Source organism: Sminthopsis crassicaudata, chromosome 4, assembly GCF_048593235.1.
Source record: "Sminthopsis crassicaudata isolate SCR6 chromosome 4, ASM4859323v1, whole genome shotgun sequence".
Classification (NCBI taxonomy): Eukaryota; Metazoa; Chordata; class Mammalia; order Dasyuromorphia; family Dasyuridae; genus Sminthopsis; species Sminthopsis crassicaudata.
The window spans coordinates 344,253,689-344,273,678 of NC_133620.1; the positions used below are offsets into that span (position 1 = coordinate 344,253,689).

At 42.2% G+C, this 19,990-nt stretch overlaps 1 protein-coding gene across 1 annotated transcript in view; it reads right to left on the reverse strand.

The window, feature by feature from the left end:
- Window positions 1-1,370, reverse strand: part of FZD2 (frizzled class receptor 2) — a 2,216-nt gene extending 846 nt beyond the window's left edge. The window contains exon 1 of the mRNA XM_074261091.1: window positions 1-1,370. This exon is cut by the window's left edge and continues 846 nt beyond it. Within this exon, the coding sequence (XP_074117192.1) occupies window positions 1-1,051 (1,051 nt within the window). The 5' untranslated portion in view covers window positions 1,052-1,370.
- Between the last annotated feature and the right edge of the window lie 18,620 nt (window positions 1,371-19,990).

The following is a 19,990-nucleotide window of genomic DNA, read 5'->3' on the forward strand; positions in this document are numbered from 1 at the left end:
ACCAGATGGAGCTGGCCATGCTGAAGAAGTAGAGCATCATGAAGAGAATGGTGCAGCCCTCCTTCTTGGTGCCCTGCACCACGGTGCGGTAGCCGTCGTCCGAGAAGCGCTCGTTGCAGACCACCCGTTCCTGCAGCACGAAGCCCGCGATGTAGGCCACCGACACCATGGTGTAGCAGCCGGAGAGGAAGATGATGGGTCGCTCCGGGTAGCGAAAGCGCTGCATGTCCACCAGGTAGGTGGTGACGGTGAAGAAGGTGGAGGCGCAGCAGAGTACGGACCAGGTGAGGATCCACAGGCGGGCAAAACGCGTCTCCTCCTGCGAGAAGAACATGGAGCCGTCGGTGCGCGCCGGCTCGCAGGGGGCGGCGCAGTCCCTTTCGCCCAAGAACTTGTAGTTGAGGTAGGAGGGCACTTTAAGTACCCGCGGGCAGTGGAAGGGGTGCTCCAGGGTGGCGTAGCGTGGGGAGCCTCCCCCGGCGCCGCCGCTGCCGCCGCCGCCGCCGGGGCCTCCCGGGGTGCCCCCTCCTCCGGGCTGCAGTCCCGGGGGGGCGGTGGTGAGCAGCGCCGGCCCCCCGTCCTCTGAATGATTTTGGCCCACGCAGATCTGCTCGGCTCCGTGGCGGGGGAAATGCTCGCAGCGCAGGCGCTCGGGCCACTGGAAGCCGAACTTATTCATGAGCGCCTCGCAGCCCTGGCGGGCGCGCTCGCAGATGGACCGGCACGGCGGGATGGCCTGCTCCAGGACGGTGCACACCGGCGCGTACATGGAGCACAGGAAGAAGCGCAGCTCCGGCGAGCACTGCACCTTCACCAGGGGGTAGAACTGGTGCACCTCGAGCCCGGCGTCCTCCTGGTTCGTGTGGCCCAGCAGGTTGGGCATGATGGTCTGGTTGTAGGCGATGTCCGTGCAGAGCGGGATGGAGATGGGCTGGCAGAAGCCGTGGTCCGGGATAGAGATCCCTTTCTCCCCGTGGAACTGGGCCCGGCCGGCGGCGGGGAGCAGCAGCAGAGGCAGCAACAGACGCGGCAGGGCGCTGGGGGGCCGCATGCTGGCCGCCCCCCCCCCTCCACTTTCGGTCACAGGTTTCCCCCCCCCTCCCCTCGCCCCAAGATCACTGCAGCTCCAGTCGGCCGCCTCCTCCCCTTCCAAACTTTTCTCCGTTGAAAAAGTTGGGGAGTAGGGGCAGGGGAGGGGGGGACTGTGCCTGCCTGCTTGCTCTTCCCGGCCAGACTGAGCCGCTGAAGCTGCTTAGCTGGGCTTCCTTTCCTCTCCTCCTCTTCCTCCTCCACTCGTCTATCCTCTCCTTTCCAGCAGCCCCCTCCCTGCCCAGCGACTCCTTTGTGCCTATTCCAGCCCTCACCTCGGCCTCTCCGTTCCCAATTAGTCGGTTTCAAGGGGGCCCCCCGCTTGCCGCCCCGCCCTCTCCTAGCCCCCCCAAATGGAAACCTTGAAACCGCCCCTGCGGGCTCAGCCCCTTCCCAAAATGTACTCTTGGCCAATCAGATTCAAACCCGGGGACCAGCCCCGAGGGCAGGATTGGTCAACCACAACATAATGAGATCAGAAACCAGATGCCAACAAAACTTTCCTCCCCACCCCCCCTTTTGCTTTTTAAAGAGACAAGCTATTATTATATTTGGAGCTGTTGGCCTGGCCCGGGATCTCCCCGGAGTCTCGGCGGCGAGACCCAAAGACAGACACACGGACAGACAAAAGCTGTAGAGATCCTAGGCCCAGACGGATCCCCTTTTAGGGGAAGATGGGACTCCATCCAACTTAAAGTTTGGGGCCCTTTAAATCCACTCCCCTATCCCCACTTTCATTCTCGCTTTCAGGCCCCCGAGACCCTCTGGTTTTCCAGGAGAACTTTTCGAATCAATTGAAGAAGTTTAAAACATTTTTTTTTTTTTTAAGTCTTGTAACTTTTGGTTTAACCTTGAAACTTTTTCTTTAAAAAAAAAAAAAAAAAAGCCGAACTTTTTTCCCCTCGCCTTTATTAAGGAGCAAAACTTTTCGGGAGTTTCATTATCTTACCCTAAATATAGATCTGTAGGCTTTTGTATCCCTCTCCCCCCCCCCCCCCACCGCCCCACACCCTTAAATAACCCTTCGAGAAATGGGAGCCTGTCTCTTTAAGAGGCTCTTAAAGGGGCCAGGACTCAGGGGCATAATTGCCCCGTAGCTAGCACAAAGAAACCCATTATGGCTCCCACTGTACCGAGGCTCCTTAAAGTGAGAAAACTCGGGAACTCTTGGGATGGAAGGTGTAGAGTTCTTTCTAGTTGGGGGAGGGGGAAAGAGAGATTGGAGTGGGGGTGGGGATAACTCCTCGCCTCTCCCTCCTCACTCTCTTCCCAAGTGAATTTTAATTGTGCAAGGCAACGTTTAGTTGCATTTACAAGAAGGTCTTAATCGAAGGTCAATGGGGGGGGGGGGGAGAGGAGGGTGTTAAGAAGAGGGTGGAGAGGAATCTGAACACTAACAGAGGAGGAAAAGACAGTTTAGCTATGGGGGAATTTCCTTTCTCTCCTTCCGCCCTCCCCCCACTTTTCTCCCAGTCAACTTTCAGGTACTTTCTCCTGGGAAATGGGGGCTTTGTTTAACCCCAAATCTTTGAGAGCCTGGATGCATTAAAAAGAGCTAGGGAGGAGGGGGAGGAGGTGGGGGACACTGCCTCCTCCTCACTCTCCTGGGGGCCTCTCACCTCTGGGCCCTCCAGCTGCGGTTCCCGCTGGCCAAGGAGAAGGGTTTTCTTTGATTTCTACTGCTTGGGTTTTTAATTTGAAGAGCTGGGGGGAGGGGGAGTTGGGGGAGAATGGGACATTTGCATGTAAATCTCCTTTGGGGCCTGGAACTGGATGATGAATCAATTATTTCTATTGTCTCCCCCCAAAGGGATGGGGATTTAAAAAAGAGAGAGAGAAGAAAGAAAATTGAGTTTAGAAAGCCCCTTTGCTCCTCTGTTTGGGCGAAAGCAGGCCCTCTCTGCCTAGTGTCTTCTGTCCTCCTCCGAGAGGAGAAAGTCTTTTAAGACTATAAACTCAGTTTTATATAAGGGGGAGGCAAATTCAGCAAGGAATTCAGCTGACAAATACTTTGAAAATTCCTCAGAATTTGTTTTCTGTACCCAAAAGCGTCATTTTATAACCTGAAAGTATGTTCAGGCTTCCTGCCAAGGCTGAGAAGACTACCCTGAATATCAGGGCAGATTCATGTCTTTCCTTCAATCCAAGATTGGGTTGCCACATCTGTTCTCTCCCTCCTCCCCGCTGTCTCCCCCCCAGCCCCATACTCCGCCCCCCCCCCAGGCTCTTATCTGAACTTCCCTCTGCCTTTTACTCATAACCCTCTCCCAAACTCCTTCTCCTTTTAAGAAACCATCCATTTTTCTTTTATCTCATCTTCTCTGTAGCCTGAACTCCTCTAGCCTCCTGCCCTTTACCTTCATCCTCCTCTTTCCTCTACCCTAACCCCTATCCTCCTTTTTGTCACCTCGATCATCCCTCCCCGCCCAAATGTTTCTGAGTATCTTTAATACTTAACAGATTTTTTTTTTTTTTTGTCTTTTTAGCATACCAATATTTTCTTTTTCTAGAATCACTTTTGGGAGCAGGATCAGATTTCTCCTCGAGGACTACTTTCCAGTTCGAAACATCCTTTCCAGACTCCTCCTAGAGATCTATTTTCCAGTTCAGATACAACGGAAAAGGAAGCCAAGAATGGATTTTCTTCCCATTTTTATAACATTTAGAACTGAGTGATCTTGAAAAGCAACTAATGGCCAAATACTGAGACTGTTTCTCAATATCTTTTTCTGATGCTCTGTGCTCTGTTGACTCCAGGATTCTCTAGCCAGTTTTTTCACTATGCTCTACTGGTTCTTTTCCTATCTGGCTATCCAGTGTCCTTCCATGAATCTTCATCCCAGATCCCCACTCACTCACCCACTCAAATGTGGGCAAACCGTATAGGCAAATGACCCCTCAATCTATTTTTCTGGTCCTATTCTTTCTTCGAAGTTTCTCCCAGTTCTGAATCAAAAGCTGCTACTTGGATTTTTCCAATCGCATATCCCATAAGTAACTTATATTCAACATATTAAAAAATGCGGTTATTTACTATCTTACCCCCACCCCAAACCCACCCTTTCCCCTAATTTTTCCATTTCTATTGAGGACACCACATTTTCTTTTCACTTTCAAAACCTATGCATGGATAGATTTTTCAACATTGACCCCTGCTTGTGTTCCATATTTCCCCCTTCCCCCCAACCCTTTTCCTAGATGGCAAATAATCCAATATACGTTTAAAATGTGTAATTCTTCTATATATCTTTCTACAATTAACATGCTGCACAAGAAAAATCAGATCAAAAAGGAAAAAATTGAGAAAAAACAAACTGCAAGCAAACAACAACAAAAAGAATGAAAATGCTATGTTGTGATCCATACTCTGTTGAGGGCACCACTTAAAAAATTTTAATTAATTAATTAATTAATTGATTAATTTTTTGGGCAAGGCACTTGGGGTTAAGTGACTTGCTCCGGGTCACACAGCTAGGAAGTATTAAGTGGCTGGGGCAGAATTTGAATTCAGATCTTCCTGACTTCAGGACTGGTGCTCTATCCACTGCACCATCCAATTGCTCCAAGGACACCATACTTGAGTCTTCCATTCATCCAGGGTCATAGTCCTGGCATCATTCTTCACTCCTCACCCTCTTATTTCCACCATATCCAGTTAACTGTCAAGCTTTATTTTATTAATTCCACCTCTACAACATCTCTTGGGTCCATTTCCTTCTCCTGATTCACATATTAGTTTTTGTTCAATCATGTGCAATTCTTCAGAGCCCCCATTTGGGATTTTCTTGGCAAAAATACTAGAGTGGTTTGCTATTTCCTTGAGAAATTGAAGTAAACAGGGTTAAATGGTTTGCCCAAGGTCACACTTTCTAGTAAGCATCTCAGGTCAAATTTGAATTCAGATATTCTTTGTTCCAAGCTCCGTGCTCTATCCACGGCCCCATGCCTCTATCCCAGACTCATTTGGTTAGCATCCTAGATAAGGCCTTCACACCACTTACTGGGTCTATTGCAACAGCTTTCTAACTGGTCTCTTCTCTGCCTCAGGTCTTTCCCCTTTCCAATACATTATCCATACTGATAAAGTAATGTTTCTAAAGCATAGATTTGACTATTGCCTCTAGGATAAAAGACAAAGTCCTCTGACTTGCAAAGTTTTTGTATTTGGCTCCATCTTTCCTTCCTCAATTCAATTCAACAAGCATTCAAAGAAAATCCAAAGGACCAGTTAATGTGATAAGTGCTGGGTAGCATAGGAAATAAATAACAGAACTGGTATTTGGACCCAGGTCTTTTAATTTCAAATCTAGCCTTTTTTCCATACTGGTTAGGGACATTAATAATCCTAACTGAAATGAATACAGCACCCTGTGGTTTCCTAATCACTTTCCTTAATCCTATGAAGCACTTCGAGTAGTACACATTCATTCAACTTTATAGGTGCATTTTTACAAATGATCTCCTCTCCCATTACATAGTGAGCCCTGCAGAATAGGCAGTGTCAAAATTTTGTCTTTTTCTTTGGATCCATCCCTAGTGCATAGTAGAGTACCTAACACACATTAGCTTCTTAATAAATGTTTACTTACCAATTAATTGGTGACATTTCCAACCCCAGCCTCATTTGTGAGCACCAGTCCTACAAAATTTGAGTTTTTGGCCAGGGCACCACCCACTGTCCAGTTTCCCATGTTGTCTTCCTTGAAGTTCTTGTGGACTCTGCACTCTCTCACTCCATTTATCTCCAGTTAGTTGTCAAATTCTCTCATTTCTACTTCTACAACATCTCTCTAATCTGTACTCTTCCTGAAACTCACCGACCTCCCAAAAGCACTGTCAAGGAAATTCAACTCAGCTCAACCTTAGTCTTTTAGGACAAAGTCAAAGCCCATATTCTGAATTCACACAGCATCAAAACCTTTTTCCTTGGAGATATTCAACCTGACAACTGCCTCTCTGCAGTGTGATAGCTTCTACCTCAGCAAGTACAGTTACTGAAGAAACAAAAAAGAAAATTAAAGTCACTTGAGCTCTCTGAGATATGGTATAATCTTGATTTTCTATTGATATTCACATAATTTAGCATAAAGCTTTGCTCAAAGTAAGCACTTGATAGATTTTTATATTCATTCATGTATACATAATACAAATAATATGTGAAAAGGAACTAAGTACAAATAAAATACTATGTAAGCTTCAAAATGAGAAATCAGAGGCTTCATTTAAAAAAAAAAAGATGGCATCTGAGCTGAATCTTAAAAATAGATTGGATTTCAATAGTATTAAGATTCAGAATAGGGACAGTACATTAGGGATAGTATATTTCAAATAGAAGAGAAGACAGGAGCAAGGTTAGAACAAGACTAGAAACTATACAAGGGAACTGAAAGTATTGCTTGTAAAGGGAAATAGTATGAGATAAACTATCAAAATAAACTGTCAGATGGGGAGAAGGGGAGCCTCAAACATTAGAAAGTTAGCTTTAACTTGTTTCCTTCTATTGAACAATTTTATTTATTTATTTTTTACTACATAGAAAGTAGTTTTGCATATTATATCTCATTTGATCTTACAGGGTATTCAGGTAAGTAGGACACAGGTATCCTTTTTTTTTTTTTAACTTCAGAAAAGGTTATTTTTAAAATTCTGAACTTAAATACCAAAAAAGAGTATTCTCATACACACAGAGCATAAAAGGAATATTCTATATGAAAGCAAATCTTTATGTCACATCCCTTACTTTTGAAAAAAAAAGAATATATTACATGTTTGGCATTACTTTCAGAACTGTCCATTTCTTGGTGCTTCCTTGTGTCCTTTTCTGTGTTCTTTTAAAATGTTTCAATGGTCTTTTTTTTTTCTTTTTTCTTTTTTTTTCATCACGAATGCTAGCATCTCTCCCTCTCCTTTCCTCCCCTCTTTAACCAGAAGAAAGAAAGGGGAAACTTGTGAGATACACACACACACACACACACACACACACACACACACACACACACACACAGTCAAGCAAAACAAATCCATTCAGTGGATGAGTCCAAAAATAAATGTGCATCTTTGTCTCTGTCAGAAGGGAGGTGAGACATTTTCTCCTCAGATCCTTAAGAGACAGGCTTGGTCATGATCAGAGTCTATTCTTTTAAAATAGTATTTTATTTTTCCAAATACATGTAGAGATAGTTTTCACCATTCATTTTTGTAAAACTCTTGTGTTCCAAATTTTTTCCTCTTCCTTCCTTATCTCCCCCTCCCCAAGACAACAGGCAATCTGATATAGGTTGAATAAGTGCAATTCTTGTAACGATATTTCCATTTTTGTCATTTTGTGCAAGAAAAATCAGATCAAAGGGGAAAAAAACACAAGAAAGAAAAAGAAAGCAAGTAAACAAACAACAACAACAAAAAGGTTTAATCCACTTTCTATCTCCATAGTTCTCTTTCTGGATTTGAATGGAATTTTCCATCCCAAAACTATTGGAATTGCCTTCAATCACTGAATTGTTGAAAAGAGCCAAGTCCATCACAATTGATTATCACAAAGTCATGTTGTTACTATATACAATATTCTCTTGGTTCTGCTCATTTCATTCAGCATCAGTTCATGTAAATCTTTCAAGGCTTTTTTGAAATCATCCTGCTCACATGATTAAAGTTTTTAAAATCTTTTAAAATTGTTTTCCTTTGCAATGTTGTATAAATTGTTTGTGCTCACTTTGATCTGTCCTGATTCATAAAACTCAGAATTCTATCCTTATTTTTAAAAAGGAAAAATCCAGGAAGTAGAGAGACTTGATCAGGTTCAAATAGGGGCAAAGCCAGTGAACCCATGGGCTCTGATTTCTGTTCCATCATCTAACTGCAAAACCTTCCTCCTATACACCAAACACTTCCCTAGGGAGAGGGGTGTGTTGGGAGAGAAGCAGGAAAAGAGGAAACGTGAAGACAGCTTGTTACCTGTAGGAAATAGATCTTCATGTTTGAGGTGATCAATACAGATATTGTATTTTTACCCTTCCAATTTCCACCCCCCCCCCTTCTTCCTAAACTCTTCCCTGCCCCCTCCTTCCTGGCCATATTTGGTTACCTTGAGATCATAGAATCATAGAATATTAGCATAAGAAGGGAATTAAAAAAACCAGATTGAGGGGGCAGCTAGGTGGTGAAGTGGATAGAGCATCAGTCCTGAATTCAGGAGGACCCAAGTTCAAATCTGGTCTCAAACACTTAATACTTCCTAGCTGTGTGACCCTGGGCAAGTCACTTAACCCCAGCCTCAGGGGGAGAAAAAAAAATCAGATTGAAGTTTCTTGTTCTTATACACTCTCTGGTATGATCTTAGACTGTTTACAATAACTTGTCTGGTTACTTAATCTCTTCATGTATCAATGAAGGCATCATATATAATTATCACTATCATCATCATCATTGCCGCATTTACATAGTACTTATAAGGTTTGCAAAACTGCGTTGAAAATTTTATCTTATTTTATCTCCACAATAACTTTGGGAGATAAATACTATTATTATCTTCATGTTATGAATGAGAAACACAGAGGTTAAAAAATGATTATCCAGAGTCACTGGGTCACTAATCATATGAGACAGGATATGAACTCAGATTTTTATGAAATTCAAATTAGATAATGTTGATTTTAAAAAGCACTTTGCAAACCTTTAGAAATGAAGTAAACACTCACTATTATTACTATTAGTCTTCCTCTGATGCATTCCCCTCATTTTAGAAACAATGAAGCTGGGAAGTTATCGCTTTTACTTTAGCCTTTAGAATTTTGGGAAAGATGCTGTATTCACTCCTTAATCCCAGAAGACATCCAGCATCCTTCTAAAACTTCCCCATAGAGACTTTTAGAGGAATAACTAGTCATTGAATACATCAAAGATCATAGATATATTACCACAAGACACCCATCTAGAGCTCCAAGAGACTTCAGAGGTATTTACAAATGGGTAAACTGAGGTCTTCAGAAATGATAAGAATTGCCCACTGTTAGTCAGTATGAGAAAGAAAATTTGTTTTTTTTTTTTTTTTTTTTGGTTTTTTATTTAATTTAATTTTATTTATATTTTTATAATTATAAAAAATTTTTGACAGTATATATGCATGAATAATTTTTTTTAAATAACATTATCCCTTGTATTCATTTTTCCAAATTTTCCCCTCCCTCCCTCTACTCCCTCCCCCCGATGACAGGCAATCCCATACATTTTACATGTGTTACAATATAACCTAGATACAATATATGTGTGTAAATCCAATTTTCTTGTTGCACATTAATTATTAGCTTCCAAAGGTATAAGTAACCTGGGTAGATAGACAGTAGTGCTAACAATTTACATTCGCTTCCCAGTGTTCCTTCTCTGGGTGTAGTCATTTCTGTCCTTCATTGATTAACTGGAAGTGAGTTGGATCTTCTTTATGTTGAAGATTTCCACTTCCATCAGAATACCTCTTCATACAAGATTGAAGTGTACGGCGATCTTCTGGTTCTATTCATTTCACTCAGCATCAGTTGATGTAAGTCTCTCCAAACCTCTAAGAGAGAAAATTTGAACCCAGCTTCCTTGAACCCAAATTCAATGCTCTTTCTCCTATATGACATTGGGGGAGGGGTATTCCCATCCTCCTGCTCCTTTTCATTTGCAATGAAGCCAGAGTACATCTTCCTTTCCCTGTCCCTCTGTGCCCCAAAACAAATCCTTCCTAGACCACATGTAGATTCTTCCATTTTTGGTGGCAAGGGACCATACTGCCAGATGAGACCACTCCCGGGTCAAAAGTAAATTGCAACCCTACATGCCACCAATTACTCGACTTTTACTAAGGAAGGAAGAGAAAGGGAAACTGATCTCAAATGTTTTTCCTTTTCTTTATTCCTCCAGCTCCAGTTCCAGCTCCAGCTCCCTTCTCTGAGTGCCTGTGTACTGTAAAATGGAACATAAAAGGATTAAGTGGATAGAACAGATGATCTATTAATTTAGACTCTTAATTAGTCCAAGCTCAGACAAGAGAAGATGCATGGGAAATGTCCAGTCAGGAGATGCTAAGGAGAGGACGATTATTGGTTTTCTGTTCTGATGGCTCAGATTTTGGGTATAGAACATTTTTTTTTAATGATTTGGGTTGGGCTGAGATAGAAGAGAAGGGGAGGGGGAGGTGCTAGCACTTAGATGCCCTTCCTATTAATCTGGTTCTAATCTCTATGTGAGGAAAATGATCTGGATAAAGAACTCAGGTTTGACCAACCCCTGGATTCCTTTCCCCCAGAATCTGCTTCGTCCAGACAAGAGTGAAGGAAATAAGAAAGCTAGGGAAAAGGGGGATGGGAATAGGGAGGACTACAGAAATCCAAGGCAAAGCTCTGGTTTGGGGGTTCCCCCCCGTGAATTCTAGCAGAGTATAGATGGAGGATGTTTTTTTTTCTCTCCTCTTTAGCCATTTTCCTTTTCTCTTCCAGTTCTAGACCTAGAATCTCATGATCCCTCTCTCCCCTTCTCCCTTCTCTTTGCCCTCTCCTCTGCCAGAACTTCTCCCCCTTCTTTCCAAGCTGGGCCCTCTCTCCCCCTCCTCTTCTTTCTTTCCTGTAACCTAAGCTGTTGTTGGGAGTTGGAGGAGCTGGGCTGGTTTGAAAGGAGGCCCCACTGCTTTTCAGGGAAGAATTGAAACCTTGGAACTCAGGGAGGAGGTGGGGGGAGAAGGGAGGGGGATGACTTCAGAAATCAGAGGGAACTTGATCTGGGAGACCAGTTCTGATTTACTACCGAGGACCCAGCCTCTTCCCCAACCCCCATCCCTTTTTCTTCTTCTCCCAGTACTTCATCTTTGTAGTAAAGGGGGAGAGGAGAGGTGTTGATTTCCCCACCCCACCCCCACCTGAAGCCCTCTAGCTATGCTAGCTGTCCAGAAAGGCTAATTAGAAGATAATTCTGAGGTGAAGTTTGGTTGAGGAGGAAAGCTCTGGCTAATCTAGAGGATTGGTGAGTAGTGGGGGAGCAATATATATGGTGGGGTGCCCCAAAACACAAGGAAAGAAGATGAGAATTGGAAATGAAAAATGGGCATGATTCAGTCACTATTTTAAAGTCCCTAAAGTCCCCACCCCTTTCCTCAAAAATGAAAAGATAAGGTAGCATACATTAACCATTCCTTCCTTCCCACCAATGAACAATGAAGGGGAAGGTAGAGTATGAGTCAAAAGGAGGAATAGAGGAGGGAAAAAATCCATTTCAAAGAGAATCAAATTATTTACACCTAAAATTGGAATAACTGATATCAGTTCCATTAATGAGTACTTTTGGCATTTCAGGGTTTTGTGACAATCTTAGATATCATATTTGCTATTTTCCCTCCTTTTTTCTCTCTCCTTTTCCTCTCTACAATCATTCTCCCTATTTCTAAGATTCATTGTCCCCACACTTCTCCGATCTTATCTGTAAGATTCCAGAGGTTGTTGAACCTTGATGCTAATGTCTTAAAAGAGCATAGGTGAAGTTATAAAGTATGGGGGTGACCATACAATTGAATGGCTTCTTTCACCACCATTTCTATAAGAGGAGGAGGAAAAAAAAGTAGAGATGATTCATTTTTTAAATAGCATAAGTTCACTGGACAATAATGTGGACTAAAAATCAGAAGATCTGCATTCTAGCTTGAGATCTACCCCCTTACCAGTTGAATGATCTTGAGCAAGTCGTCCAATTTCTTTGAGCCTCTCTGTTTCTGAAGCTGTGAAATAAAATAAAAAAGAAAGAAATTCCCAGACCTTGTACAGAGTAATTTTTTCCCTGACGATTTGAGGGTCAATGTGTGGATTTGATGCTAATACAGGGAACTTCCAAATGAAAAAACTCGATACCAATGTAGGCAGGACCTTTGTGCAATTTAGCGTTTTCAAGAGAAACCCAGAGAACTGAGACGTCACAAAGTCCAAGGTCACACAGACAGTATATGTCAGAGGCAGGACCTAACTCAAGGTTTAATGAGTTCTAACAACAGATTTCTAGCTATTACTACACAGCAGTTATGAATTGCTGTAAAAATATTATATGAGTGTAAAGGATTAGGAATATTTTATTATCAATAAAGCTTTGCCAATGACAGAGAATCTCTCTCTAGGGTTGATTAATTAATTGTGTCTGACTCTTAGTGACCCTGTGGACTAGAGTACTCTGGCTCCTTCTGTCCTTGGGACTTTTTTTGGCAAGGATACTGGAGGGGTTTCCCATTTCCTTTTCCAGTGGATCATCTTTTGTGGGGACTCTTCACTATGTCCTGTCCACCTTGAATAATCCTCCCTGGCATAGCACATAGCTCATTGAGTTTTGCAAACCCTTCTGCAACCACTGGACAGTGATCCAGAATGGCCTAGAGTTAGTATGAGGTGCTAATAAAATCCTTCCCCCATGTCTTCGGAGACTATATAACTAACATCTGTCCTGCCCTCTCACCCTTACTCTGACACACAATGACTCCACATTTTAGAGTAGTCCCTCTAGATCCATTCTTTTCTGATATCTTGACCTGATCTGTGTTTCAGTTTTCTTCTTCTTCCTCTTCTTCAAGAACCCTCTTCAACCCCACCCACTACTCCATCTTCCAGTATCTCCCATGTCAGTAAAACTGTCAACTCAAGTTGTGGGCTGGGAATGCCCTTATTCCCTTTACCCTATCCCATCCTATGATTGGGGACAGAGTGGTCAAAGATACCTTAGGTCAGGTAGGATATACCATTGTGTCAGGTGGGAGAAGGGGGTATATGTAAGAGCATTAATATCCCCCCATAGTACCTCAGAGATGCCTGGTACAGTGCCCAGATTTCGTGGCTATGTGCTTCTCTACCTATATTGCCTTGGCCACTCTCTCAGACTATAGCTGCTCAAGTTGTAACTCCATTCAGTTGTTTCCCAGTCCTGTTTTTGCTATAGGTTGAAGTCCCCCCTGTGTGATGACCTTCCTTCCAAAGTGGGACAATTAGACAAGATAGGATCTTATAAAGAAATGGAAGGGATATTGTGGGACTGACAGAGTAGAAAGAACCTTGGGCCAGGAATCAGAAGACCAGGGTCTCGGACATATCCTTGACAATAAAAAAGTCATGTGACTACAGGCAAGAAAGAGGGAATTTCCCAATTGACCAGTTCCAGCTGGGTTGCTAACTAGCCTTAAATGATCGTGGCCTCAGTCAAACCTGTTGAAGACTTTGGTTTAAAAAAAACCAAAGTTTCCCACTGCACCCAGAACCATCTCTAGTCATCTTAATCTATATCTGGCCAATGGACCCAGCTGGCTCTGGAGGGGAACGTGAGTGAGTTGGTCTTGTATAACCCTCCCTCAATTCAATCAAATCCACATTCATATCATGGCATCACTTCCCGGATGCCACGGTCCTCTTTGAAAACAAAAGACAAACCACAACAACATGTGACCCTGGGCAAGATTATTTAATGTTATCTGCCTCAGTTTACTCATTTGTAAAATAAGGAGGCAGGACTAGGTGGTATCTAAGGACCTTTCCAGATCCACTACTCTCTTATTCCTTAGAGTTCTTCCTAGAGAAGTCACCAAATGTTTACCTCTTATAGAGATATTCCTAGACCCAGGTATGGCCTTGAAGGGGGGAAAGAAGCATTTTAGAATGAGTAAATAAATCAGAAGCTCACTAGGAATTTTCCTTTCTTTTCTCTCCCCACCCTCCAATTCAAAAGTAACTTGGTAGTTAACATTTAATTTTCCAGGCACTTGAGTGAAAGTGGAGGTGAAATGAGATAAAGACTGGAAATGTTCTGGGGAAAAATGAGTCCTCAGGCATCTCACTTATCTTAAGAGAATAAAGAAAAAGGAACTAAGGAGACACTTTAAAATGTGTACTGGGAATGAAAGTGATGGTTTGTTTAGTCACTCCTCAGCATTTGCTACCCTTAAACTGCAGGAATCAGAGCACTTAAGAGAACTCTAACACTAGTAGAAGCAAACCAATCTATCAATGTATCAATTAATCAACAAACATTGATTACTTTTATATTATGTGCCTGGTGATGGGGCTACAATACAATAAATGATGAAGCAAAATCTACTCAAAATAGTTTAAATTCTAAGGGGAAATAGGAAGGTAAGAAGGGGAAAGAGAGACATTAAGCCATACACAAGTATATTCAGAATACGTTTAAAGAGAATAAATACAAAGTAATGAGGGGACCAGAAAAAGCTTGACATAGCATGTCACACTTGAGTTGCATTTTAAAGAAGAGACAGATATTCTCTTGGCAGAGATGATGAAGGAAAGCATTCCAGGAAAAGGGCACATAAGCAAAATGAAAGGAGCCTGGAGTATTGAACATAAGGAACAAAAAGAAGGCCAGTTCATCTGGATCAAACAGTGCAAGAAAGGGAGTAATGTTGGAAAGATAAGGTTGGGGGCCAGACTTTAAAAGTTAAAACCCAGAAAAGGTGAGAGCTGAGAAAAAGATATAAGTTGAATTTCTGAATGATCTACCTACATATGTTCATTTCATGGTAGCTTGAATAAGTTCTTTTTTTTTCTTTAATAGTATTTTATTTTCCCAAATACATGCAAAGGTAGTTTTCGATATTCACTTTTGCAAAATCTTGTGTTCCAAATTTTTCTCCCTCACTCCTCCTCTTCTCCTCTCCTCAAAACAACAAGCAATCTGATACAGGTTAATTCTGTGCAATAGGGGCAGCTAGGTGGTGCAATGGATAGAGCAATGACCTTGAAATCAGTTGTGAGTTCAAATCCAACCTTAGACGCTCAACATTTGCTAGCTGTGTGACCCTGGGCAAGTCACTTATCCCCAATTCCTTAAAAAAAAAAAAGTGCAATAGCTTGAATAAATTCTTATGAGAAAGAAAATGGACATATAGTTATCCCTCTTTGTAACTCAGTTTCCTCATCTGTAAAATGAAGATTGCTCCCAGCTCCACTGAGATTCCAAAAGGTTCAGAATGTGTGGGGAGGGGTGTTACATTTTGGAAGTGAAGGTGGTCAGTACCAAAGTAAGGGGCTGGAGGGGCAGAAGGGAGACCCTTTCTGAGCCTCCCCAGGAAGTTTTCCTTCCCTGCAGCTGGTGCCCTAAGGGCTGCGACCCCACTTCACCCCTTCTTTGGCCCCTCCCTAAGAGAGAGCCTGCAGGGCCTGGAATGACAAAAATCTGAACTACAAACAGACCTCCTCGCAGCGTTCCCTCCCCTCCACCCTGGGGCATTCCCTCCTTTAGCTGTTCTTAGCAAAAGGTTGGCTTCCTTTAAATTTCTTAGTTAAAAAAAGAGTGAGGGTAGGGTTCGGGCAGAGGTTCTTGGGCAGAAGTATTAGGAAAAAGGGGGGATGTTCTAGAGAGAAAAAGAGTGGGTGGAAATGATTAGAAGGGAGAAAGATCCAGGGTTATTGAGAATTAAGAAGGAAGCCAACATGGGGACCAAGAAGTGATGCTAAACTATATCTCCAATCCAAGAAAGAACTTCTGCCTAATTCCATATCCCAGCTCCCCTAAGAAACCCCCAGAAATTTTCTAGGGTTTCTAGCTTCGCCTCCAGCTCCCAGCTCCCATTGCTTGGTTCCCAGTCATTACCATCTCCCCTACTACACCCCTCACTCTTTGCTACTTTCTTGCCCACTTCCTAGGCAACTTTTACTCTCTTCTTAACCACTTCCTTTAGTGACCTGTTGGAAGGAGGGGGAAGGATGTCTTATGGTTAGAGAGGAAGATAAGGATACATTCTGAGTAACACTTACTCTCCAAACTTTTGTCTGTGTTAAGTAGCCGACTAAAATCAAAACTGGATTGACCTTTCCAGCCAGAGGACTGGGGGATTTTGCCTCTTTTTTGGGAGGGAAGGGGTATCCCTAGCACAGTGACTGGCACATAGTTGGTGTTTAATAAATGCTTGTTGAATGAGCAGCTGCCAAAGGTGGCATTCTTACTTTCACTCTACCCTCAACCAGACTTCCTCCTTTCCCCAGTCTGGCTCTGCCCTCAGTCTCAGAGCTGGAGGCAAAGTTTGTATGTGGGGATGGAGCCAGGATAATGCCCAGTAAGAGGCGAAGCCCAGGGGGTGGGAGTGCTGCCCCCCTTTTGGTTTCCAGAACTGGCTGCTGGAGCTGGAAGCTGCCTTAAGCACCGATGATGACCTCTTTGCAGGGGCCTGCTCTCTCCGGCTTGTACAACACAGCTCCTGCCAAGGGTGGTATAGAAAGCTGCAGAACCCGCAGCAGGCTGGGGAAGGCAGCGGAAAAGGCAGCTTAGGGGCTTCCAGCTGGGTGAGATGGATTAGGAGTCTTTGGGGAGGGATTGGGGGCATGGGGAGGGGGAGCACTTTGGGGCTAGAACCAGAGTGAGTGCCTTTGCAGCTTGAAGGTTGGGTGATGGAAGGAGGGGGTGGACCTCCAATTGAGGGATCTCTTCACACACTACTAGCTGTTGTTGCTGTTCCTTCCTTCATCCTCAAAAAGGACCATGGCATCCAGGAGGTAATGCCGTGACATGCAAGTGAATCGGATTTAAGTGAAGGAGGGCTGTGCAAGGTCACCTGCCTCACTTTCCCCTCCAGAATCATCTTTGCCCAGTAGCCAGATATAAATCAGGATGATTGGATGTGGTCCTGAAAGCATTGGGAGATCTTGGGTTTTTAAAGCTAAGATAATTTTCAACATTCATCTTTGCAAAACCTAGTGTTCCAAAATTTTTCTCTGCCTCCCTTATCCCCCACCCTCTCCCCTAGACAGCAAGTAATTCAATGTATGTTAACCATGTGTAATTCTTCCATACATAGGAAGACATTTTTAATACCTGAAAGAGGAAACTGAGGCAGTGGATTTTGGAGAGAAGGAAGGAAAGGGATAATAAAAATTGACATCTGGACAAAGAAAAGGAAATATTTGGTGAAGAAAGTCCTCTTAGCTTTCCCTCCTCCCCACAATTTCCAAGGACCAAGTAAGAAAAGAATAAGGGCCACACAAATAAGGCAATCGTTGAGGAGAAGATTCTGAAGTCTGGTCAAGCCAATATTCATTTCTTAAGCACCTACTATGTGCCAAGAATATGCTAAATTCTGGGGATTAAAGAAAAGACAAAAAAATCCTCTGCCTCCTCAAAAAAATCCTCCTCTCAAAGTGTTCACAGTCTAATGGGAAAGACAAATGAAAATAACTATGTGCAAAAAAACATAAAAAGGATAAAGATAAAGAAAGGGCATATGGGAGATGAACTCAGGAGGCATCTATTAGTTGTCTTGTTCTCTCCTGAGCCATGACTTCATTCCAATTTATGGTTAAGAGTGGGGGTACAAGAGTATCTGTGCCTAGTGAATGTCTTTAACCCTGTATTTCTATCCCAAATTGTCAAATAGAGCAAAGCAGACGCCAGTGACTTTTATTTTTGTTATTGAGGCAGTTCAGTAGTGCCCAATTCCATTTAGGATTTTCTTGGCAAGAATATTAGAGTGATTTGCCATTTCTTTCTCCAGCCATAGCTGAGGCTGAATTTGGCTTCTCAATATCTGACCTTGGATATCAATTGCACCATCTGAGTGTAGAGAGGTTGGAGCAAGGAATTTCAACTCAGCAACAGGAAAAAAGATAAGAAAATCAACTTAATCTTAGCCTCTGAAGTTTCTGCTAGCCTTTTCTGTTCCCTGAGGAAAAGAGCCCTTAGGATATCATCCAAAGCACTTTCTTTCTACATTCAAAGGATTGTTATATTGCTCCCAGTGTCTAACTTTTTATGACCCTAGAGACCTAGAGTTTTTGTAGCAAGGATACAGAAGTGATTGACCATTTCCTTCTCTAGTGCATTAAGGCTGACAGAAATAAGTGACTTTCCCAGAGTCACATGACTATTGTCCAAGGCTGGATTTGAACACAGATCTTCCTGCCTAGTGCTCTACTCATTGAACCATCTAGCCACCTCCTGTTTTAAAGAATACAAGTTTAAAGATCTACAACCCCTATGAAGATTGATGCATAAAGAGAATTGTATACATGTTTATACAGATTGGATTTAACATATTTTAAAATGTTTTACATATATTGGATTGCTTGCCATCTAGGAAAGGGGGTGTGGGAAAGGGGGAGAAAATCTGAAACACAAGGCTATGCAAGGGTCAGTGTTGTCAAATTATCAGTGCATGTATTGAAAATAAAAAGCTTTTAAATGAAGAAGAAGAAGAAGAAGAAGAAGAAGAAGAAGAAGAAGAAGAAGAAGAAGAAGAAGAAGAAGAAGAAGGAGGAGGAGGAGGAGGAGGAGGAGGAGGAGGAGGAGGAGGAGGAGGAGGAGGAGGAGGAGGAGGAGGAGGAGGAGGAGGAGGAGGAGGAGAAGGAGGAGGAGGAGGAGGAGGAGGAGGAGAAGGAGAAGAAGAAGAAGAAGGAGAAGAAGAAGAAGAAGATTGATGCATAGTCCCAGAATGATTGGTAGCCTCTATGGAATTGAGAATCCAGTCTGTTGTAAAACCTCTTATCCCTTGTCCTAGAGTAATATGAGAATTTATAAGATCAGCTCCTTGGGCGGGGTGTACTTTATCTCACTTTGTTCCTCTGTTCCTTATTTCTCAAGAAAATAATTATTATGACTTTCATAATTATCAAAATTATATGTGTAATGAATATACTATGAAATACTAACAATTTATATCTCTCAGAGATGCCTTTTTTGACTCAGGAGTCAGTCTCGTGATGCAGCTCGAAATGATAAATCAATTCTTGACAATATTCTCCTGTGAGTAAAGTGAATCAAAGAGATTCATATCTTATCATATATCATTTAACTTTCATTTTTGTTCTGGGTGGGAGCAGTCAGAGCTCCTAAATTCACCATCACTTTTGAAGTTTACCATCTATCATATATATGAGTATACTATGTACTATGAGTATTCTACAAATACTAGATTGCTACTTTACTTGGGCTAGGAGTCTACTTACTATATTTATTAGTATATTATGAGTATGCTACTATAAGCGACCTATGAGCATACTATGTACTATGAGTATTCTATATATACTAGCTTATTATAGTATGCTACTATATGTGGACTAGGAATATAATATATATATATATATATATTACTACAGATGGGCTAGGAGTATACTATGTTTTATGAGTATACTACATGTACTAGTATATTATGAGTGTGTTGCTATAGGTAGGTTACGAGTATACTATATATTAGTATACTATATGACTATGCTGCTATGACTAGATTTGAGTGTACTAGAGTATAATTCTTGTCTAGGCAGTAAAAGAGCTTTATTTAGCTTTACCTGTGCAAAAAGGGGTTTTCTAGCCAACATACTTCATCAAATAATAGTAGCACATGCCCCTGGAGATTCTGGAGAGCTAAAGTCCAGCAGATGTAGACAGACACACAACTTAATGCTCAGTGGAAACATGATGGGATAACCAGCAGAGAACAGAGTAATTATGTCACTAAAAGACATCAGTGGCTTTGAAGCACTGAAAGTCTAAGTTGCTCCAGATACTCACGTACCTTGGGACACATCCTTACATGGATTCTTCATATACGTGTTCCATTTGTGGTCCCTGGTCATATGTATTTTCTGCATGTGTTCTTTCTTCCAGAATGGTGGTATAATAAATTGTACTTCATGTCACACTTGATTAGTCCTGTCTTTTGATTTGCTGGGCTGTTGGATTCAAAATAATAGTTAATATTTATATGGCACTTGCTACATTCTAAACATTTTTACAATTTTATGCCATTTAATAATTATAATAATGCTAGCTATCATTTATATAGCACTGGGCTAAACATCATTTAATAATACATAATATCTAAAACTTATATAGTTTTTAGTATATGTCAGGCACTAACTAAAATATATATTATTTTATATCAAATTATTTGGTCCTCACA